General features: G+C 37.0%; 1 protein-coding gene across 2 annotated transcripts in view; it reads right to left on the bottom strand.

The window, feature by feature from the left end:
* The window catches only part of igf2bp1 (insulin-like growth factor 2 mRNA binding protein 1), a 39,449-nt gene extending 19,733 nt beyond the window's left edge, over positions 1-19,716 (bottom strand). For both annotated transcript variants that reach the window (XM_039685738.2, XM_039685739.2), the window contains exons 1-2: positions 19,093-19,716; positions 17,788-17,848 (exon numbers count right to left, since the gene is read on the bottom strand). In XM_039685738.2, the coding sequence (XP_039541672.2) occupies positions 17,788-17,848; positions 19,093-19,267 (236 nt within the window). In that variant the 5' untranslated portion in view covers positions 19,268-19,716. The remainder of the gene's footprint in view (positions 1-17,787; positions 17,849-19,092) is intronic.
* Positions 19,717-25,787: the final 6,071 nt, after the last annotated feature.

Raw genomic sequence — 25,787 nt, 5'->3', positions numbered from 1 at the left:
GGAGACACATCTTATCTTAGATTCAAAAACACACTCCCAGAGTCCGAATCCCTGGAATATCACACACACACACACACTAAACTCACCTGCCTGCTGACACTCTTTTACATGCACCTTAGGACTAGTTTGTCTTATTTGATAAATCAACAAAATGTATAACATATTTTACTGTGGTATCCAAAACTTTTACATACCACGTTAAAATTTGTTAGCCTATACATTTTTATACATAAAAATCATGAAGCGATAAGTGTGTACATATACAAAACACACTCACAACACTCAACATTTAAAACAAACAACACTAAAGTGCAGAGAACAAATGTTTCGCTGACATTAAACACGCAGGCAGACTCCTACACTGTAAGCACTACACAGGTGCGTGTGAAAAGCGCTACAATCCACCAAACCACTTTTGATGAGCATATGGCCTGTCAAAGAAGAAGACACAAATCTGGAAGACAAATGCATGTTGTCGAGGATAATAAACATGCTTCCCAAAACATTGCACTCCATTTAGTCTCAACAGATATGTTGCTTTTAAAAAACTGAATTGTGTCTGCTCTACAAACCTTACCATGCAATCATCTCAAAAGCTTTAGACACTAGGAATCTTTTTCTGTCAACTGTGTGTGAGGGATTTTTTAAACAAAGGAACACTAGTTTGAGGAAGGAGCATTGACGAAGTACTTTTTTTTTTTAAACTAACAACTTTGGAGATTTAATAGAGACAAAAACATGAGGTTAAATTGTAGTTTACAATATTCACATACTTGTAAATTTACTTAGGTATATTTATCCATATCATAGTGCAAGAACAGAATTGACATTTAATTATTGAACTCAAGGCTACAAAAATGTAGTGATCTAACAGAAATTAATAAACCAATTCCAGACCCACTCTATGAGAGGTCCAACAGGAAACCAAGCACACAGGAAGTCAAAAAAAAAAAAAAAAAAAAAACACCCCTTAGAAGTCAAAAGCCTCTTTGAGCTTTCAGCCATTTCCACCTCACATTTCCACCTCAGCCAATCAGATGTGAAGTTGATAGAAAACAAACGGGAGAAGATAAGCAGAAGCAGAGACAGAAAGAAAGAGACAAAAAAGAAAGAAAGAAACAATATGCACATAGAAACTTAATCACTCACATTCTTAACCCCTCCTCCATCATTCATTCATTCATTCATTCACCACACACACACAAACACACACAAACACAGTCTTCAAGGTAAGTTTTTAAGGCATCTAAGGAGTAAAAAAAAAAAAACTACACATGCATTGTTGACCAGTAAAATCAACCAAACTTACCAGCTAAACTGTCCACATATTCAAGTAGCAAAATATCAACTTGCATGAAATACTATGGCATCCCAGATTCTTTCAAAAAGTTTTTGCTAGAACTTTATTAAACATAAAACTAAAAGACTTAAACCTCCAATTTGGGCTAAAAACACTGCTGGTCTGAAAACAGTCACACTGCACCAAATTATATATATTGTTTTTTTTTTTTATATGGTAAAAACTAAGCGTTTCAACAGGAAAGTTGATATGGTTTTGCAAAGAAAAAAAAAGTTTGCTACACACACACACACACAAAAGTGTTATTTTAAGGCTAATTAAATTGGTGTAAATAAAAGTAGCTTACTTTTTTCAGCTGAAACATTTTTTTTTTATTTTAATAAGCAAATCTTATTTTACTCTAAATAACTATAGTACGAATTAGTTACATGTAACATGCATTCTCCTGACAGCAACAACAACAACAAAAAAATTCTATACTGAAGATAATGAAATTGCATGTAAAAAAAAATGATATACAGCCATAACTGAAATTACAAAATGCTAAACCTTTTTTCTTCAACATACATGACACACTGTGGTTTTACAGAGGTAGGACATGAAACAGATCTTCAGTCAGTAAACTGCCAGTGAAGCTTCATACAGCAAGGCCTTTGCAGCCAACACTGAAAATGGCGGGTAAGTGTGGGAGGGGAAGGGGCGGATCCCAAGATACACACCTCCCTTTCCCGCTCTTTGCGTAACAACCAGTCCGTGGAGGGACGTTGTAAGCTGCTTAAGGTCTAGATGGACATGGAGGTTCCTCAAGTCAACAAAAACATCCTCGTAATAAAGTTAAGGACAAGGATCAGGGTTCAGTCTGTAGGCTGTGTAGAGAGCCATTGGAGATACCCTCTCGTCTGGGGGGGGGGGGGGGGAGTCAGAGGCGGTGGTTCCAGGCTTTGAATGGAACAGCAAGGGTTAAGCAATAAATCAAAGTGGTGTAGAGAGTAGCAGAGATGGTTAGACAACTTTACCAGAAATAACAGACATCCCATCCCCCCTTTTTCCTGCTTTCTTCTCACTCTGTTTCTCTTTCTACACTCCTCCCTGTGGAGCTTTCTGCTCTGCATTACCTGATAGGCCTTCCCACCCCCTCCCCGTTCTGCTTTTTTTCCCCTTGCCCTATTCCTCCGAGAGGTGAAAGGTCACTCCCGAAGCTTAGCAATCAACACATGCTGATGCAACCCGTAACATACCAGAAGAAGAAAGCAAAAGGGGGGATATATTGCTTACTGACGGCCCCAGCAAAACAGTCGTATAACAATGAAAGCCATAAAAATAAATCCCCCGCCTTAAGCCATTGAACATGGGTGATGGCCAATAGCATGGCAGGGGTGGACACAGTCTGTCTTTAACCAAAACTGAGACTTGAGCCTCATACTGAAAAGACAAAGTCCCTAATGTTTTTTGTGTGTGTGCGTGAAAATGCATTTTAATGTTTCCTCTCAATTAAATAGCTGCTCAAAAAGAATAAAAAAATCCTCTAAAAGTTTTGTTTTTAAAATCAGGAAATATGAGGAGAAAGTGTATTCATATTAAACTACAAATGCATCAAATTATAAGAGATACATAAATACATGAATGCAAATAAATGCCGTCTGAAAACAGTGACAATGCTGCAACTGCACAATTTGGTGGCACATTTACTAAGAATAGAGATGTATCTGTTGCCATTCAAACCATTAAAATGTAACAGGAGAGAAGAGGACGTTGGCTAAATTGATCTAAGACAAATACGTACTCTCATGGACGCAATAGAGTGGAGTATGTACAATTTTCACGGTCCATGCAAAAGTGACTGTTTAGTGTCTTTTTGACAAACACAAAGATTTGAGAAGCTGCAAGGTATGTTTAGTTCAAACCTTCATGGACACACAGACATCTAAACAAGCAGACAGACATGTTTTGCTATTAGATGTACAATTTTAATCAGAATTGTACAAATATTATTGCAATGAAGCAATGAGGAAGGAAAAAAAGAAAGAGACTGTACTGCTTTCATCAGAACCTCACAAGATTGCCATTCTCCACATATACCAGGCTGTGGTAATAATAAGGTGCAAATGATGTTTAAAAAAACAAAAGAGGAGAGAAATGAACTAAATGTGATGACACAAACAGTTTAAAACCTTTGCAAAGTTTAGTCTGAAGCTTAGATGCTTCTCAAATGAAATTGAAGAGTCATAGTTTTCGGCATGTTCTACTCGGCTCAAGGACTAATTTTTTTTTTTTTTTTATTAAATCCTGTGCAATAAAAAAAAATATGATATATAAACCACTTAAGACTTCACTTATTTGTCATGAGAAAAAAAAGCATTTGAATGCTATAGTGGAAAATGATTCAAATCTGATAAAAATGCATGAATTACCATACCATTTTCACATTTTGTGTGAATTATCTATAAACCAAATTGTTGAAAGATGATTAATTTTTTTTTTAAAAAGTTCAGAATTATTAGGCAAATATAAAATCACTGAAAGTAAATCCAAATGATATGAAAATGTATTTAGAATGTAGTACTTAAATTATTTTTTACTTGCATGAGCTTAACAGGATAGATTATATAGGGAAACCACTCTGCTTTCTGCTGCAAACTTGTAAGCATGTCAAAGTATGCAAGGAGCGACATGCTCAGCTGAGGAATGCAATGCCTCTGAAACGGCAGCCGGTGGGGGTGAAGCGAAGAGAACCTGAGGTCCTTTCCTGCACATTATCATGTGAAACACCCCTCCCTCTCATCCGTCATCCTCTCTCTCTCGGCCATTTGAGTGAGATGAGGAACCATGGGGAATGGAGAGCAAGAGAGAGAGAGAGAAACAGAGAGAGATTTCATCTCATCGACAAAGAGTTTTTTTCTGCAAGTTGTTCTCAACCTTGCATCTCAACCTTTGACCCCAATGTGGATGAGGAACGCTTTGGCCGGGACTTTAAAAAAGAGCCATAGGGCAGGGTAGGGCAGAGGACTGAGGTTACTAGCAAACAATTGAACTTTTCAAAGAGGCCGCAGATTATGCTGAGGTATAGCGGCTCTTTTAAAAGGTGGGGGGGGGGGGACAAAACATAAAAAAGAAAAGATTAAAATCTTTATTAAATTGTGATGCATTGAAATTGACAAACTTGGAGATCAAAATATTTTTTTTTAAATTAGCACAGAACGGGCAAGTAAGCAGGCTTGTTGAAAAAGGGGCGTTGCCTGAATCATAACTCATCAGCAGCAATGACAGAAGGCACTGTCTAAATGTTTTATTAGTTGAACACACGTAATTGTTGCAAACAATCCTCACTCAACTTGAACGATAGGCCTACTATTTACGTAAAGTGTGCGTGGCATAGCCTCGACTATTCAGAGAAAATACGCACAAGAGTGCGTCTTCCTGAAAACTCCATAGGCTAGCCTATGCATTTCCCCCCTATAAGGTGGGGTTGGTTTGGGGGTGGTAAAAGTGAGAAACAACTGTAGACCGTTACAACTCCGTTTAGTTTACAAAGGCAATATGCCCTTAGTTTTGGGTCAAAGTTCACGCTTGGCTCTGCTGTGTCCTACTCGGCGTGCAGAAGATGGATGAAGCGTTTGAGCGCCTCCATTTTGTGACTCATGAGTAGCCTTGCTAGAGAGCATGGGACAGCATGACTGACGAAACTGAAGGAACAGACATAAATTGAACTCATTATGACCAAATAATACATTTGTATTGTTTAGCCTATATTAATTAGACGTTTAAAGTTATTTTACAAAGAACATTAGCAAGATATAAGTAGATAGCCTAAAAATGATGACGCTTAACTACCGAGGCATAATCTGACAAACATCACAACAGGCTGCAAATGACTTCTGTGGGCTACTTTAATCGATTTTGTAAACGATATAAATTATCCTGACACTCCAGTGTTGAATACAGTTTACCTAAAATCTGTATAATTATTCCTCCCTCTCCTCGTCTCGTGTGTTCGCGGTTTCATGAGAGCCAAGTGAACACAGGGTGAAACACGCTTGTTCAGCCTCAAAAGAGCTGCTTTTGGAAAATACACATGCTCAATTTAATCAAATAATCACATTTGTTAATGGATTTTCAAAATGTGTCTGTCTCATGCTGTTTCGTTTAAGTTAACCTACTGTCACTCACTCGCGGTGGCGGAAAAATAACTTGGAAAAAAAACAGCTTTTAAGTCAATAAAGCAGTTCTCTCAATCTATAGCAATTTATATGGGTCATATTTAATTATACACTATGTGACTTACATTTTAAAGTGTTAAAAAATGTCAAATAATAATAAAAAAAACAGCATAATTGTTAAAATATTTTACACCGTAGGCGCCTACGAATTTACGGAATGGATATGCAGATTTATTAGCTTAATGTGTCGGATTTTGCTTGAAGAGCGTGTTTCAACAAAATGTATTATTATTATTTTTTTTTTTTACCAGACGGCTTTAATTAATAAAATAAAAATGGTTTAGCTAAATAAAGTCAAAATGAGGTGCCATAACAAACCAACCTTTAACTGTATAATAGGCTATACACAAATTACTTAAATGTGAATCAAGCACGTAGTAGGCTTTACCATAATACACGAAAGCATACCCGCCTTTTAAGACGAGTTCTTTTGTAGGCTAATGTTTAAGCACCCAATGCGCACAGGTAGCCTACGAGACGTTTAAGTCAAGCAACACAGCTAATTCGATTCTCTCATCACAGCAGGCTACAAAACCAGATGGACATTTTATCTGAGAATAACGTGGGCCTGGATATATCTCAACCATGTGTATCTACGTTCAGCCATCTAGCTTCCACTGACAACGCCCAATTTACCACAATGTGAAACTCAGTCACATGGGCAGGCGCAGAATGTGCTAGAAAACTATAGGAAGCCTAACATATAGGAGCCGGATTGCCATTCATGTCAGCACAGAGCGAAATGTGGTGTGTCGTAATGCTATTGCAAAAAATCCATAAACACCAAGGTGCATGTGCAAATAGCAAATAAATAAAAAAGGGCTGAGTAGCTAATGTTGCCATTTCATTTAATGAAATCATACTCTCATTTGAAACTACATTGTACCGTTGTAGTGTCCGCTGTTATGTAAATGCAATGGGAGATCAACGTGCATATGAATTGCATTACAGTTCATGCAACAATAAAGTGCACTATTCCGCGTTAAACGGCAATGAGCAGCGAATTTATTGGCGATGTGAATTTGCCTGCCTGCCTGCAGTGCAGCAGAAGCAAACGCTCGCGCTTCTTGATCACTCGCCTTTACGGTGGCTTCAGCTTCTCGCAGGCAGTGAGGGGGAGACCTGCCTTCATTCATAAAGTCACCGGGCTACTCGAGAGTACTACAGCGTCGTGAAAGAGGCGGTGCGCTCAGTCACCGTACCGCCCACCCCGTAGCAACGGAGGGGGTTGGTCGAGAAGAGCAGAGCTGCTGCACGTTGACGAGGAAATGGGGTGTGTGTAACGGAACAGAAACTGTCTCTTACAGATCCGAGCTGTGCATCCACGCTATAAGTGCCACAATGCAGTGCACCTGACTCAGCACGGTTTAATAACGATTTTGTCACGATTGGCATTGCTTCCAGTGCTGTCCTCTTTAAGAGCACGCATGCTTGTTATTAAAGTAGCCTATGGATTTACCGTGCTCTACCATAAAGATTCGCAAATGATTAGTTTCCATCGCGTTCTGGTCATAAAACACGCTATAAAAAGCACGGCAATAATTTACAATAAATGATTTCGTTATGATTATGTAATCAACATGATTATTTGCATCTAGACTAAGACTAAATAATTTATTCGTTCAGTAGGCTATCTATAGAGTTGCAAGCTGTCATATGATAACTATTTCACATTCTTGTGAAAAGTTAGATAATTTGACTCACTGGAGTGAAAAGTCTACTTATCTAAAAGATTGCAAAATGTGAAAGAACATGCCCTGTGTATGGAAAAGTCTGATATTATCTTATAGGTTACATACATTTCCATTTCCCAAGGCCTACTCATTTTCAACCTGAATAAAGCAGCGTTTACATTTTCTTTTCCCTTTTTGGTTTTTCATGGTCATATATTTTGTAAAAAGTCAAACAAACATCAACATGTGTCCTCACACCTCTAGAAGTTTTTCTTGATCCCACATTTGCTAGGCTATTATAAACATGAACGAAAATCAGCATTGTTTATGGAAATGTCGCCATCATATATAAAACTGAATCTTAGTATGAAGACCAAAAAAAAAAAAAAATATTCCCACTTCATCTTTATAAACTGAACAAACAAACCCTGCATCATTTATTATAGACAGAGACTTTGCACATTTACGTTCGTTCCAAAGTCTCTGAATTATTTGAATTAAAAGAAATAAGACCAAAGAAAGACAGAAAATATGTTTCTTTAAATAAATATGTAACTATCAAATTCATATGGTTATTTTGTTAATCTTCCAATCCCCTTTATTTAAACTAAGCCTTTTCAAAATGTCCTAATTCACAATTAATCTAACATTGTCTAACAAATTAAAAAAATATTCACAATTTTCATTGCTCATAATCATTTCATTTGTTGCACTGTTAGAAACAAGATGTTAAATTACAAGTGTGCACTTTGCAACTGCAATGCATGGTAGCAACAGTTTTGTTTTGAATGTAAATTAATTTAACAGATTTGTTCAATTAAAGCAAACAAAATAATGAAACGTTAAACTTAAGGAAAATGAAATAAAACCAAACAAAATAGCCAATAAACCAATGTTAATAAAAAAGAAACTAAGGACTCTGAAATGTTGTCTTAAAGTTTATTTTATTAATGCAGTTTAAAAACAAGAGCTAAAAATCCAAAAACCTCTCTGCCACTTAAAATCCAAAATCTCTCTGCCACTTACTTTTTCAGGATCTTTACACAGACAGTTTAAAACATTTTTTCAGAAGGGTGGGGTGGGGGGGGGGATAATTACCATACTAAATGTAAGGTATCAAAACAATGATTTACCACTCTAAATAAAATGCAACAATTTGTAGCTATTATAAATAATAATAGTCTAATAAATTGTTTTCTTGTTTTTCCCCCATACAAGTCACAACAATGAAACACTTTGGCATCCTTCTCCATTTCAAAGTCCCTCTTCTTGCTAAGTATGAGATCATTCTTTTCATTTGCTTCTTTTAAATTCACCAAACTCGGACAGTGAACCTCAATTGAATGAAGCGACTGACAACATTCTCTTCTCACTGGTGTCTTCACTATCTTTCCTTTCTCCCTTCTTCTATTTACTTAAATTCATTCATGAATAGAAATTGCTGTTTGCAGTATAAAACTTTTTTGAGGGGGGTGTTCTTCAAAAGGGTTAAAATTAGTAAAATGCTCAGCAGTCGACATAACAGGGGCCTCATGAGTAAACAGAGGATACTGTGGGGAAATCAAAACAAAAGTTGTCATAAGAAAACAAGTCTAAACAATAAGCTACACAAAGTAACAATTTCAACATGTGACCACAATTCATTTCCTAAACACTTTACAACTATATTAAACAGTATCATAGAACAAAGAACAGCATTTTTTAAAACTAACTGTACAGAGAAAATAGTATGGCATCCACAAATTTATTTTTTATTTTTTGCAAGAGACTTTAAATTTGAAATCAATTCCAGGTCAGCTCTATTTCACAACATCCTAAGTTGTATCTGAATGGACAGCTTGATTGCACTGAAATTATCAGTTTGACTGCATTGAGTTATCAATTTTCATAAAGTCCACTGAAATATTGCTTTGAATATCACATCAATGTCCAAAATGAGAAGCACTATCAGCCAGCTTATCTGAAAATGTTAGTCAACTATACATACACACACTGCTCTCCTCCACCTGAGAAGGATACGCTCTACGCTGCATGTTTCTGTATTAAGGGGAAGGTATAACTCCATGTAGGTCTAAGGGGGGTATTGGCAGCCCTTCCCCCACTCTATGCTTTTAAAATGCGTGTGTGTGTGTGTGTGTGTGTGTGTGTGTGTAGGAAGGATAGCATGACCATACCAGCACATGCCTGTTATGAGGTCATGTGATCTAGAGGCTCCATTTTAAGTGATTTGGACTAAGAAGGGAATTGCAATGTGAAGGAAGAAAGGGGGAGGGATATGGAGAGAAATAGAGAGAAAGTAGCATAAAAAAAAAGAGAAGAACAGTGATGACTGATCTCTATGGCCTCACGGAGGGGAAAGGGTGAACACGCCATAGATTCTTTGCTACTTTCATGCTTCCACATCTAGGGCGAATTTTTTTGGTGAATAGCAAAATGAAGAAAATGACACAACTTTTGTTCATTTTTTTAGATTAACATTTGACTGCTAGCTCAAAAACTGGTAATAGCATTCAACTACCAAAAAAAAAAAAAAGAATATGGACCTCACTAATAATTTTGCACAGACAGTAACCATTCTTGAGCTAATGGAGGGCCAACGATGGACTGATAATACTATTAACATCAAAATCAAAACTTTGAGTTTAGGGCCAATTCCATTTCAAAGCAAACAAACATTAAGGTCGCAAGGTTAAAGAAGCAGCGACAGATCTTTTCTTCCATATTGTGATGTACATACAAGTGTAACGGCTGATCGCAAAGGAAAAAAATAGGATGGGGACTATGTATCTACCTATCCATTGATGTTGATTGGATTTTGAGATTTTGGGAACTACAAGGTTCAAGCATACCAAATGATTGGAGAAGAAATAGAGATGGTGTATTTTCATTTCACGCTGACTTCAAGAGTTCGGTTTATTAGGTGTGAACAGCTAGCAATGGCAGGTCAGCATCAAATTAATATAGTTTTACTGGCACACTGCTCTCTAAAACATACATTATATACATGCATACATTATGTAAACGCATACATTATTTATACGTACAAAGACAGAGGGAAGGTAGTCACTAAAGAGAAAATAAGCTACATTTTCCCTGTTCTAATATGTGGTCTTAATACAGAAGTAATGCAATTCTGTAGGACTTGACTCATATCCTCATTTTTACATTTTCTGGGATTTATCTCATTTTGAATTATTAATGAAACAGTGAGAGAAAGAGTTTTTAAATTTTCTGTTGCTTTTACGTTGCAATGTACAAAAACAAATGGAACCTACTAGGATTAGTGTTGTCACGGTACCAAAATTTCAGTATTCGGTACCGATACCAGTTAAAATTCACGGTTCTCGGTACCAATTTCGGTACCAAAGCTTAGTTTAAATTTACATATATTTAAGTGTTTATCACGGTTACAAGTATGGAAACTGTACATTTGTATTATAAACACTTTAGAAAAAGATTAGATAAAATGACCTAAAATAAACAATATTATACACTAACACATTTTTAATATGTTTGTAAAGTTTTAATCCATTATTTATTTAATGCACAATGAATTAAGTGAACAAACATTAACAATCAGGTGTTTGTAATAAATAACATTTTCAAACATTAATTAATGTTGTAAAAATATATTGTTCACTCAATGTGTTGATAACTAAGTAATGTTTATGAATGGTATCTTTGTAGCATTACCATAAAACATGTTTTATTTGACTTGACTGTCCTTTTATTAATCTAAAACTGCATTCATATTTAATTTTAAAAAGGCTTTTTAAACCTGCTGAGTTATAAAGGCAAGAATACGCCTAGAACTGGCACTGACATTAAATGACAATACTAATACCAGTAGTACTCTGGTGTCGGGTGGATACTACTGTGCTCATGTACTCATAAAACTACCCCGAAAGGACTTTAGAGGCCGTTCACATGTCGCGCGTGTTTTTAAATTATATTTTTGCGCGTGCTTATTCTTTCCAAAGCGCTTGCTCTCACGCGGCGTCTGTCGTTGCTATGCAACGCCAACGAGTTTTTATTAGGAGCGCGCTTGAATCGCGCCTATATTTGAAATTGCGAATTTGCATGTAATCGGCCTCTTATGGCAACGTGACATTAGCCTAATCCAAAATATTTCCATATGTGGCTCTTTCCTCCTTTCGTTTCAACAAGTGGATTCAGAGAGAGAGAGCCATATCAGCGTTATGAAGAGGACGCAACTGTGCACGTTTCAGACATCGCGTCTAGAACAGAACTGGACGAACCTGGTATTCGGTACCTAGAAAAGCTGGTACCGTAACATTTTTTTTTTTTTAGTACCGACTTGGTACCGAAGTACCGAGTTTTTTGACAACACTAACTAGGATATTAATTTAGTTCATAATTATTTGTAGGTGCAAGAAACAATTACTTGCTTGATCAGTTCACTAAAAGAGTAAAGCTATTAATAGGAGCATGCATGACAGAAAAGTTGTTTTCGTGCTGGAAGCTGACAACTTCACAAGAAATTATTAAAAGCCACATAGAAATGCAACAAGCCTATAGTTTTCCCCATCCTATGATGGTGATGACCAGTTTACTTCTATCATAACGCAATTCCAAAGAAACGATACTATAAATGTGAGGTCGTGTTTCAGTAACAGGACAAAAAAAAAAAAATTTTTTAAGTTGAAGACATTTCTTAAGCGTGCTGTTAAACTAACATTTTAAAAGCACACAAAGACAGAGGAAAACAAACCAAAGCTTGTATCTTTTATTAGTTTTTACACTAATCATTCAAATATAGAGAGGTTAAATATAAAAAAAAAAATATCGACTAAATATTATGTAGAATCACAATCATTTTAATTGCTGTGCTTGCGCATGGGTTTGTATCACCCAAGCAGGATCAGGAGCACAAATAGCACAGGAATTTAAGCCAGCAGCATTTTAACACACATCCTGCAGAAGAACAATGTGCAAAATAGCTTCATTATTTACAGTGCAACAAAACCAATTTGGAACACACTTCACTTAGGCTATTTCGCTCTTAAACAAGCAGAGGATTTAAATATGCAATGAGAACTTGGATGAATATTAATCAGTTTAAGGCGCTTGTGTCAACATTCTGTCAACATCATATGTACTATGACCCCAGGCATTCAATACAGGTTCATTTGTCCATTTTGGGGGGGAAGGGAAGGGAAGGAAAGGAAGAAAAATGTAAAGGATTTTAAGATCCCAACCAGTGTTTATGATGGCTACGCCTGCAGAACAACCAGTTCAACAGAGAAATAAAGAGTAATCGGGGTGTGTGTGTGTGTGTGTGTGGGGGGGGGGGGTCAAACAGGGGGGCCCATACTTCTGAAGGCTAAACCACCATGAAGTTTTTTTCCCCCTTGGGAAACACCCCTAGTCTCACATCTCTCCCACACACACACACACACACACCAAAAAACAAAAATACAGAGCCACATGCATAGACTGCTCTAATGCCACACTGCACCGTTCTGTAGAAGAAAAAAAATGCAAACTGAACATTCAAAACAAGACAAAAACAAAAAAAGGTTCTTTTGTTTGCTCCTACAGAAGTCAAATTTAATCCATTATTACAATTTAAATATGTAAATGCTCAAATTCTGTTCCAAATATAACATAATTAACATTTTACATTTTATACATGCTGTAAAAAAAAAAAAAAAAAAAAAAAAAAAATCTTTTGAATCAGGCAAGAACCTGAAACCCGTCCCACAGCAACTTGGGCAGCCATGCTGCAAAATGGCGCCAACCAATGATTTGAACTTCAAGCCAAGTCCCATCCACCTGTTCACGCTGCCTCATGACAGCAAGACTCTGCGGTTAATGTATTCATCTCCGAACAAATGTTGTCAAATGGAAAGTGAGGGATAAAATATTCGTATGCTCCATTACTGGTTCCTTGACGTTTGAGTGAACAAGAACCAGCTCTTACTTACTCTATCCAAATCCTTCCTCAGCACAGGCGCTTATACAGATAAGAAATGCTTATTGGGAGAAATCTCTCAACACAAACACTCACTTACATTGCCTATTTTAACCCCATTACACAAAACCATCAAATTTTTAAATTTTTAAAAAACCATTGGGTGTGCTTGCACTACTGAATGAATAGTCCAAAGATGAGGTAAAGGGACTTCGATCCTTTTCAAATAACACAGCACAGATGGTTCAAAAGTGGGAAAGGGGGAGAGAAGAGGACACATTAGGAAGGGGTTAAAATGGGAGGGGTGCTCTTAAAGGCACAGCACACACTTAACCTTCACATTTTTAGTATGTCTACGTGCCATGAGTATTTATCCTTTGTCCCTCATTCTCCATCTCTCTTTTCTTTTTTATCTGTTCAAAACAACAGGCGTTTTGAGAGAATCGCTCTCCGTAACGGCAGAAAAAGGGAAGCCCACAAGGAAGTGCTGCTGTGCATTCCCTCCTCAATCCCCACCCCCTCTTCTCCTCTTCTCTTCTTATCTGCTCTCTTTTTTTTCCTCCTCTCCTCCCTCTTCCTGCTCAGGCAAGCCCTGCAAGTACGACGTCATATGACCGAACTGACGAGCATTTGACTGCACATTCTGAATCTGCAACCCTGCAAATGTGGGAATCAATCAAAAATGCATGTCTTGCAGCTTAAAGACAGACAGCATATGCAACACAGAGGGACAAAGAGAGGGAAAGAGCAAAAGAAAGAGACAGACAGAGCATAAGTGCAAGCCAGGAAAATAAAAGGGAAAAAACAGCACGCAAGCAAGCACGCTGCTGAGAGTGAAAGCGAGGAAGAATGAGAACGAGGTTGCCTCGCGTGCAGCACCGTCAACGGCTTCTGAGAAACTGCACACAGGTGTTCCTGGGCCCCGATTGGTCGCACCTCCTTCTCCGTAAAAACCCCTCCCCCTGCCTTCTGTAGTACTACGATCACAAGCGGAGATGGAGAGAAAAGGACAGAGGGAAGAGGAGGGAGGGAGCCAGCGAGAGAACGAGTGAGGGAGAGAGAGGACAGATCAGGCAAGTGTGGCTTCAGACTGCCTGAGCATGCAATCGCAACACGCTCTTTTATTTACCCGGCCAAACGCTGTGATTTGATTCAAATCCGAAGCTTTCTCTTTTTTCCGCTAAATCCACTTTGCAAAGGTCTGGTGAGACGTAGCTTCTTGCACAAATCCTTACTTGGGAGCTGCTTTTTCAAAACTGCTATTATTTCAAAGAGAAGATATCCTACTACAAGTCTGTAGTTTTTCCTCCAGTTGAATCAACCAAAGAATTAGCTAGATACTGGGTGCATTCCTTTGTATTTAAAGAAAAACAACAACCACATAAAACAGGCACTCCCTTATAATTACATTATTAAAGACAGAAGATAATCCATTTTTGGTTCTTTAAAATTATAATTGTGTTGTAATTGAATCAAAGTAGGTGTGGCAGCAAACATGGGCCATGGTAAATGTTATTGTCTAGCTTTCTCCAAATGTAAGCACCTGAAAGAAAAATCAGCTGAGTTTTACTGAACGGTTATAATATGGAACTTCATGAGATCAAAAACCATCAAAAACATCCCAACAGAGAGAACCTACCAATGTTACACATAATTCAACAGGTCTTTACAATCCTGTTTAATCAAACTAATGAAAGTTATAGCTCTATGAGCGTCAGTAAATCATTTTATTTCCTACTTCTCAAACACACATAAAATCAGATGTGCAGCATTGTTTTAGACTGCCGTTTTGAAAATAATAATTCACTTTTCACTTTTTTTTAAAAATACAGATTTCAGTTGCAGTTCTATTTATGAAATTGCACCATACTGGACTCTTGCACTACTTCTTTGCTGCATTGTTAAGTACACGAAATATTTACCATGGTGCCAAAATTTGTCAATATGCATCCATGTTTTGTTACTATGAAATTTTTTTTCAGCAAAACCCATGTTGATTTCTGGATCTTGATATATAGGCGTTTACAAGGGGAAGGGAACGTGCAGAGTTGCATTTGAAAAAAGGGGGAGGGCAATTGTTACACTTTTAACACCCGGTATTGTCATAAAGGTGTGGCTCTTCCCCTTGTCTTAAAATCTCTCCTGCCTAAGAACTTCAAAAGTGGCCCATCAACCCATTGCAAATGGCCCCGTCACACCAATGCAACATTACATAAAGCAAGGAGAAACTCAAGGCGTGAGACGTGGAGCCGCCCACACAGCTCTATGCACAAAACATTATGGCTTACTCACCAATACAACCTCTATGGTCTTCACTGTATTTTTTCCTCACATTTAACTTCAGTTTTACCAACAAACACCTTAAACAACCAGAAAAAAATGCTCTTAATACCTTACCCGCTATTGGTGGCCTTGTTGTTTTGACAAGCAATATGTTTATTTGCAACAATAAGATGTCATCAACAAAATACATTTCTGATTTTACGTATGAGCACTTACATAAGACAGACACCGTTACCATACGCAAGGGGTGTGCACAATAGGAAAGGATCTGCTCTGACCCCCATACCCCTCCCCAAATCTTGTTACTTATCCTGCATTCACATTTCCCCAAACCAACAAATGAAACGTATAGCAGTTGAATATGTGAATGCACAAATGTGCAAGAATTTTTTTTTATTTGGTCAGAGTGCAATTTCACCAGGACATAAGCATACAAAACAAAGGGTCAAAGCAACATATATGCTGACTTGGGGGTGTGCGTTGCTTTTTAAAGCCACACACCTCAGAGGCCAGTCCCACAATAAGGTTTATCAAGATGGCGACGAGTAACAGTTCCACTCTAATTAACATTTCTAATTCATTTTCCACAACTCAGTGTTTTTGTGTGTGTGTGTTCTGGTTACTTGGAATTTGCAAAAATCAAAAGAACCACACAGCGTCTCACTAAGGCAGACTATACGAATTCTAAAATTAGCATACGCACACAGGGGAAAAAAGTCCCTTAAGTAAAAACGTAAATGGCAAAATATGCGAGTTTAAGAGCAAAACGTGTTTTGTCTAAAATATATCACCTACCAATTATATCCAGGATCATCTCACGGATTAGTAAACTGTTTAACATGGCGCTATCAAATGAACAAGTAAGGGATATGTACATACACCCATTCATATGAATATCCCAGCTGCTTTCAAACGGAGCCTGCGACTGAGGGATACATTGTGCGCCATTTTCTCAATTGCTGACGTTGGTTAGCTACTCTTCACATTAATGGCGACCACGTGTCATACTATCATTGTAACGTTGGCCTCCCAACACTAATCACAACGTAGCTCACAACGTAGCTTATGCCATCAAGGTCCATTTAAACACAATCATCAATAACCCACCTTAAAAAAGTGCGCTTGATCAGTAGCATATACAATTGATACACATTCTGCATCTGCGTCACACACATAAAAAAAAAAAATCAAAAACAGCTATTTTATACATATAGGGTAATATCAGGATTTCCGTAACTGTTGCAAAGCATATCATACGTTTTCTCACAACACGCCTATCAGCAGTAAACAGATTCATAGCTAAAATGTGTTAACATGGGGAACACAAACAAAGCGCTGATTCACAATATAGACAAACTGTACCTGTAAACTGTACCTCCCACACAATTTTCCAAACATATATGAGAAGACGAATTAAACATTACCTGCTAATTGTTTATTTATAGCCTATTATTTAGCACAAATGATCGTCCTCACATGATGCAACATTTTAAAGCGCCATACCCGCGAATTACGCCAGGTGTAGTTTGCACGTTTAAGAAAAATCCGTTTAGGGTGTAAAGGGGGAAGAAGGAGAGTTGATTTGGGTGGGGACGAAGGAGGGGAGACCTTTTTGTTCCACATTAACAGTTTTCTGCGCGCCGTGCAAGCTCCCAAAGCACAAATAAATATATTTCTGAAGTTCTTTTTAATTTAAAACAACAAAAATTGTGCTCTGACATTCAGATTTACTCGTAACCATTGTCAGTGATGCGGATAGATGATCGTTTAGGCAACAATTCTTTAAAACTGCTTTGTTTCTCCTGCTCTGACCTGAAGCGACGTTCCATATGAAGTCTTTCCTTTAAATATCCGCACAAAAGTAACAGCAACGACGGTGTTCCGAAGTAATAGCAGCTTCTAAACCACAGCGGGCTAGAAAACTAAATCTGTGTAGCATGAACAGTTTAAACGAATCCAGCACCGAGGCCTAGGCCTTGCAGTAGGCCGAGGCCTAATCAACACAGGGAACATGTGATTGAAATGACTACGGAGAACAGCATTGTATACGTTTCACAAATATAAACGCATGAGACGAGTGTTATATAGCGCTGTAGTAACTAACAGCACGTGGTGTAACGCTAAGAGCATATGCCACTTGAACACCCAAGCACTAGGCTATAACATCCATCACGTGAAGAGAAACAAAGAATATTCTCATATAGAAAGATATGCTCCCAAAAAGTACCAGCAACTTAACTGTTTCAATCAAACAGATCCACAATTTAAGCACAAAGCGAGATCCTGGTGACAATATTACACATAGTTGTACTACTACCGCCACGACATGCATTCAGCTTTTACATTATGCAAACAATTGTTGAATGAGAAAACGAATACCTCTGCTTTTTAGGGACAGAATGTTCGACCTCAATTCGTTTGCCGTGAAGTTCCACTTTACCTGCAAAAGGGAAACAAATTATTATTTTTCTATTTTTAACCAACTATCAAATGAAGCCATGCTCCAGCTTCCTTAAAAGGCCCCCATAATCAAAGTCGACTTTAGTAAAAATACGTTGCATTTAAAGATTAAATGTGTACCTTGAAGATTTTTATATTTGCTTCGTTATAGCCTATTGTCTGTTACACTTTCCTGTGTGAAGAGAACGGTATTTTTTACTTGCATTGCGAATAGCTTAATGATCGTTCGAGGTTGCAAAGGGTAGGCCTACGTGTTATTAAAAAGTAATCAAACTAAAATTGTTTTTATTTTTTTTATTTTTTTATTTTTATTTTTTTGGTTGGCACTGGTTAAGGGAAAGAATTCGTAGGACGCTTTCAAGGGTCATTGCTCAGGGCTGCACAAACTATTTGCATCAACTGTATGACAGAATCCATAGGCTATGTGTAGCCTAGTATCTGTCATAGTTGAGACCTAATAGGAGGTATATTAAAAGAACAGCTGAAGATGAATTAATCTTGACCGTGACTTTCTTGTGGTTGGTATAGTTTTAACTGGATCCTTATCGGCATGGCGACCTTCGTGCTATAGAGCACACGTCACATGCTACATATGTGGAGAAGCGAGGAGATACATATTTTGGGGTCTGTAGGACAGATACAGTGAAATTGCATTGTAGAAGTCAGATACAAGAATGATATATGGTCGGATATATCCCACAGTATTGTGCCTGTTAACTGAACAGGGGCTTCAGGAAACATGTTACATTTTAGCTCCACTGGCCTATTAGCCAAAAGGGGGAGGGGTGAGACCTGATTCTATAGCTGTGCCGGGTAGGCTGGACTAAACCTAAAGACTGAGTTTAGAAGAACTACGATCTACAGCTTACAACCACAACGACGCTAAATGTGGGTTACAGTTATTTTTCAGAGTAAAATGTAAAGCACGTTTTAAACCGGTCAGAGCAAAGAAAGTAAGTCGTGGTTGATGTGTGCATGAATGCTTTCAGTGTCTCCAAACACTCTGCACTTAAAAAGTTCACTATCTCAGGCACCTTTGCGCTATATAGCCTTACATTGGCCTGACTTCAATGGCAACATAAGTATAGCATCAATTCACTTTCACAATATTCTCGAAATCTTCAGTAAAACAGTAGAATTTGAATTATAAACATCCCAAACGCTCATGGGAGGTTAACAAGAGCAAGTCATTAAAGAAAGGCCCATTAAATTCAATTAACTCACCCGAAAATGTTTCAATCGCTTTCATTGCCCATTGGTCGTCTGGGCAATCAACAAACGCATAGCCAGTTTTCATGAGAAACTGTCCAGAGTATGGAATCTTGTAATCTTCAAAGGTTTTAACCAAGTCTTCAGCGGTCACGTTTTCATTGAGATTTCCAATATATAGCTTGTTCATCGTGGAAAGACTGTAATGTTCCCCCCAAAAATAGAAATGAAAATAAAACTTTCCGTCAAAACGTTCTTATTTTTGAAAAAGGACCAAGACACCCGCAGATATATAAAATCGTGCAAATGTCAACCGGTTGGAATTAAAAACGTGTAGAGAGAAAAAAAAATCAAACAGCAAGACAATCCAAAATAAAAAGGGGAAAGTTCGACTAACAGTAACGTTGTAGCCTGATTAAGTCCTGCAGGCGAGTGGTAAATATTCTTCACTGTAGCAACCTTCGAATTCCCAGCACGCTGTAGAAATGATAACAGTTTGAATTAAGCTGACGTTTGTTACGATGGAATAGTGGTGCGAGTAGCCTATATATATAGCGGGATCGGGAGAAATTCTTTCCTCTCGCTGCCCCTCAACCTAAAGCTGTACCCTGCACTGTCACACAGATCCTACCGCTTGGCGATGGCACCGCCTCTAAAAACCGAGTCGAATTTACTAATTTTTTTTGTTTGCAAAGAAGAAACCACGTGGTCTCCGAGTAGCTAGAGAAAGGGGCCGGTCCTCCGCTCTCTCTATCGTGCGCGCGCTCTCTCTCAAGCTGGCTGTGCTTGGAAAGACAGGAACATTCTCTGTACATTGCACCGTATATCCTCTCTGCATGCATTTCTTACAGACATACACACGAGCCCACACATGCTTCAGATTTGCTTATGAGCTTTATGTCACGAGAGCTGCTTTTCTTTTAACCTTTTGTTTCTACATTCATCTGAATTCTTCGGATTCCACTGAGACACAATTTTCAGGACAAAGGGCCATTTAGTGTAATTTTATATTTTGTGCAAGTTTATGTGCAAATAAACCCCCTATATATGATGTTGCTCGGCTAGCTTTGAAAGGCTACTAGCCTAACCTTTGTAATACTCGCTTGCTAGTCTGCAGTTTCGCGACTGAAGTTGATCACGAAAACACGTAGGCTATTTCTACTACTAAAACCAATAGCCTTTATGTAATATGTACATGGCATTGTTAGCTGTGGGTCACGACCAGGGCGGTGAAGTAAAATATTTAATTAGAGTAGTTTTACAACCAAAGTTTATGGCAAACATTTTTGAGGTGGAGTAAACACGAAGCAGTGACAAACATATTCATGATGGTTTTATTGAAACACTGTATCCTTTTTAATTCGGCTCTTGGGAACTTGGCCGAGCGGGTAACGCAGAATCCAGTTTTACTTTAACAGGTCAGCTCCAAAACTAGAGAGGGAGACTCATTTCGACTGAGATCTCGTAAGTTCTCATGCTCACCTCCATGTTGCGTCAAACCAAGACATAAGAAGAAGGTACAACAACTGATTCAAAATGGGGGAGTTGTTGAGACAGCAGGGCCTAGAGTCGACTCGAGGACACCGCCTACCAACAGGAAGCGAGCAACTGTTGCTTTGCCTATTGTCTGCACACCCCCTGTATATGATGTCTCTTTGCGAGGCTTTTCTCAGCTATATACTCAGGTCAGAAAAATCCGACCTCAAAACCCCTTTCAAATGAATTAAACGCAAATCAGATGGGAATTTCAAGCGGTTACGTGTCTCTGAAATTGTACACGTGGCGGCAGTACCGGCTCACTTTGAGAAAATGGCTTCCCGTCCATTACAACAAGGATGATGAATGATTCACGTCTAGCAGGCAGTCTACAATTAGTCCATAACTGGTGCATAATGACGAGTATTTTGACCAACATTGAAATAAGGAGCAGATTCTGCATAAAACCCATTTCTCCATGGCCCTCGAGCTACGCGCATGTTTGGCGTGGCCATTCCGTAAGGAAGCACAACTTGGTTGATTCCGATGAGTTGACAAAGGGCGAATTTGTATGCGTGTCTGAACTGTTTAACACGTCTGTAGTGACTAGTGATATATCAGCGTTATTTTTGCCTGGATTAATGTATTCCCTAATGCGCACACATGAATCTCGCACAACCCTTCCTGTTATCAATGTAAATAAAGACTGCATCGTGCAAAATTCTTCCAGATTATTATGCTCTTTTTTATACGTGTCCTACATCCACCACAATTCATAAACACACACGCTTTGTCGTGCATAGGGCCATACTTCCGTCTATCAGCAAACGTAGGCTATACGAATATACGGACTAAGCATTCAGCTACATATCATGCTGATGTCTCTGTTGTAACACATCTGACATACAAGGTAGAACTATTAATAAATAAAGGGGTCACTCTTTTGATGGCCTCTGTCTAAACTCAGCTAGAAGCTGCTTTTTTTAATGGTTGTACAGACTGAGTTAGCTTTAAAGATATTAAGTCAAAACCATGTGTTGGCCATATTCTTTTAATTGCAACAGTGGCTAAGCAATACTGCAGTTATAGTATCTTGCATTGCATATTAATTTCTTTTTATATTCCTGTGTGTTACATTCTGTAAAGAGAAACTGTTGCAAGGGGGTGTAGTTTGTGGTCCTGTGAAAGAATTGGTGTGATTTGAGATTGTGACCTGACCACACACTGTGAGGGGGGTGCAGGATGGCTGATGTGGGGGTAGGGCATCTCTTTACTGGGTGAGGGGGACCACAGGCATGGAGCTCATCCAGGACAACAAGGACTTTCGAGTTTAATGGTGCATCAATGAAAACTGTCTCTTGATATTCTTTACAAAATGCAGTTTATTTGACAAAAATAATTGTTTTATTTATAACAGCTGTTTTTAAGGTATGATCAGGTATGATTTAAGGTCTCGCTCTGAGGAAAAAAACAAAGCATGGTGGGAAGGAAGTTCTGAAAAGAAGTATAACTAAGAATAGTGTGAAGTATGTTTATTTACCATCTACATGTTATTCAACTAATTTCAGTAACTTTATGTTACTTTTAGGAGAAAGAAATGAGCATTGTAACTTAATTTCAGAAAGACACAAAATAATACATATACAAATATATATATATATATATATATATATATATATATATATATATATAAAGAACTTAGTATTGGTTGTCTGATTGGCTTACATGCCTATAAGGAAACATGTAAAAGGAAGACTATAGCTGGAAAACTTAGTTCATTATTATTTACGTTATCAGTAGAACTGTAATCAGCATTTTTACGGAAAGAAAAAAGTAAGAAATGTTACTAACTATAAAAAAAGGTAGCCTATAACCAATGGAAGGCAGAAATACATTATTGCATGTAACCTACTTCCATTTTATTGTAAAATTTTTATAGAACAAAATTTGTCTCAAAGTTTTTCTACAACACAGAAAGGTCATATCACAGGAAGGTCATATTTGTTCAACTCATGATCAGCTGAAGACTTTTGCAGAAGAAGGTCTAACAGTGAGAGAAGTTTGAGACTTCATTACTTCTGGTTTCCTGAATTTTTTCAAAACTGTTTGCTTGCCTCTTTTGTTATCCATGCTTGCATCTGTCTATTTCTCCTTATGGAAAAAAAAGATTATAGATCATTATTAACTTTTTATCAATTATTAAATAGATTAAATGTAATAATACATTGATTGAAGAAGTAGCTAGTTGCTTAACATAAATAATTTAAATTGATCTAAAATTTGTAAATTGTAAATAAACAGTCTAATTAAATTTTGGAAAAATAACACATGTGGATAATAAATATTTTTTTGGTGTGAAATATAGCCAGATTAAACCTATACTTCAAATTAAGCCTTTAAAAATAGATAGTTTTATCTATTTTAAATATCTGAAATTGTAGTTAAAATTCATGCATGCTTTACAAATTTGAATAAAAATGTTACAAAAAGTAATCAAAACGAAGATTTCAGTCTTAGTTTAAGCAGTCATGACTGCACAAAAATAACAACAGCATCAAAGCTGATTGAAAGTTTTCAAAGTTTAAAATTAGGTTTTCTCTCTCTTGGAATACTACAAATAATGTTTTATATTTAACAACTTCTTAGAAAGAAGATTGGATTATTTAAACACTTGATAAGAGTGATGTAATTTCTGCCCTCTTGGAGGAAGTGAATGATAAGAGATTGATTGGCAGTTCTCTTTCATTTCCCATGATGCCACTCAAATGATGTGAGACCCTCTTTGCTGTCTTAGCAATAACACAATATAATCTGGATTTGTAAAACCCAGTAAATCCAGCTTTATTAATCTAAGCAGTAAGCCACAATGAAGAAATACGATTAGGTGTTGTTTCCAACTCCTAAAACAGTTTTGTAGCATATCTATACACTGTGAATTTAGAATTAATTGTTTCAAACGGTCTTCAATTTCATTTCTAAAATATGTATAAATCTAAAAATGTTCCCAGTTTTAGCTCATCTAAAGACATTAAAAAAAAAAGGAAATGTCTCTTAAACAGTAAACAAATGTATAGCCTATCCAAACCACAAAGAGACTTGTGGATTTATAAAAATATGTTTGATTGAGAAAGCTGAGTGTAAATAAATAAATACTATTTATTTACATTATATTACAAGCAGTTTCATGTTACATGCAATTTAAATGTTAAAAAATGGAAGTAGTATTAATATAGCCTAATCCAACCCCTGACAAAAAAGTTTCTAGTTTATTTTATTCTAATAAATATTTAAGTTCTAATCTAATCTCACAATGAAATCACTAAAGTTTAATCAAATAAGACATATATTTTTCTTACAAATACGGTGCAAGTTAACAGTATAACAACATATTTGAAGCCTATAGGAAAAGTAATTTCTAACTACAACAAAGTAGTTTATAGCACAATATATAAGCAATTTTAACTATTTAAATATGTAGGCTAATTAACACGCACAATACAAGCACATTTAAAATAAAAAATTAGCACAATAAAAAATACCACTGCAAGTTTAATCATGCAAGCTTTTTTTGAAAATAAAGTTTTCATAACAGGTTTAAAAACGGAGTGAATTTGACTTACAAGAAAGAAAGAAAGAAAGAAAGAAAGAAAGAAAGAAAGAAAGAAAGAAAGAAAGAAAGAAAGAAAGAAAGAAAGAAAGAAAGAAAGAAAGAAAGAAAGAAAGAAAGAAAGAAAGAAAGAATGTTCAATGCACGCGCTGTTGTTGAAGTACCTGACTGATTCATATCATCAGTTCCTCAACTGTGTTTAACTTCTCGAAGATATTACATTGAATATTCGATATCCGTTTTGTAACGACAAAGTAATAGTTTTAATGATCAGCAACTTGAAGATACATGCGATTTTCCACAAAATGGAGAGGGTGGAGGGTGTGTCCAATCAGAACAGTGCTTGTCCTCTAAGCTGGTGACGTGCAAAACACACCCCTGCACGCGTGCAACGTGAAGAATTACACTCAACACCAGTTGTTGCATTTCCCTCGTCCAAGCTATATCATTCGATTCACGTTTATCAAAGTATGTTTTTGTCAACAAATCTGAAGAAATTATACAGTACTGAGCATATGAAGACAATAAAACAATTTTGCTTCTTTAAGAAATGTCAAATAAGACCGATTTACATGTAGCGCGAGCGTTGGACAAAAAAAGCTTTCAACGGTGGTTGGCTCTCATATCAGAGATGTAATATAGTCTACCAACTGTTGTATCGACAGTTTTCCATATAAATTTGTCAAAAAACAAAACAAAGTTTGTTTAACGCTCAAAACCGTAAATAGACCGATACAGCTATACGATTTTGCTGTTTGAAGCAGGTTATGTTATGCCCACTAAGGCAATGACTTGCACGTGGCTGCTTCCACCAAGTGGGCATTTTGAGATAATGCAATTCCAAAAAACTGAGCCTCTAAGAGAATTGAACATTATAGGTGTTATACGTGTTTATTTAAAGTACACATTATCATTTATTTCTTGCATTTGTTTACATGACCACATGAAGCTCCATTAACTGAATTAATTTATGATGAGGCAATTCATGTAATCAGATTTCCTGCGAACAACAGTGACTTTTTCTTTAGCAACATTATGGGAGAAATCCCAAGTGACTGATAAATACTGTATACGCCTTAGGTAACGAATCATAGTGAATTTCGTTGACTTGATTTTTTTGCCAGGCTGATGTTACTTGTCATGTTAAAACGATGTTGTTTACCACACATTTCATTCATAAAAAGTCACTTGGATACGACAGTTGTGTTGCACAAGAGTTACACATAACTGATGCTCAAAGTTCGTGTAGGCTGTATTGAATTTATTTATATAGTCACGTGTACAAATGATAACTGACAAAGACATAGCGATTTAAAGAAAATTTACATAGCGATTTTCAACGCGAGAAAACAGAAAAATAACCGAGCCAACGAAGTAAAACGAAATATTGTGTTATAGGCTACTGTTGTGAGCTTAATTGTTATTTTCGAGCACAGCTAAACATTAGATTCTTAATCTTTTCACTATTGCTTGTTTGTTATTTGGGCTGCTCGAGGCACATGTTTAAAGACAACAAATAACAAAGACTAAAAAGGGATGAGTAGCCTATGGCATATTTAATAATAGGTATATAGGCTACATTGTGAGTTAAATAAAAGTCACGTTGGATTATCTTAACCCAGACCGT

The sequence above is a fragment of the Pimephales promelas genome, chromosome 3 (assembly GCF_988280905.1).
Source record: "Pimephales promelas chromosome 3, fPimPro1.hap1.1, whole genome shotgun sequence".
NCBI classification, from domain to species: domain Eukaryota; kingdom Metazoa; phylum Chordata; class Actinopteri; order Cypriniformes; family Leuciscidae; genus Pimephales; species Pimephales promelas.
The sequence above is the reverse complement of the archived record's forward strand: the minus strand, read 5'-3'. Positions and strand labels throughout refer to the sequence as shown.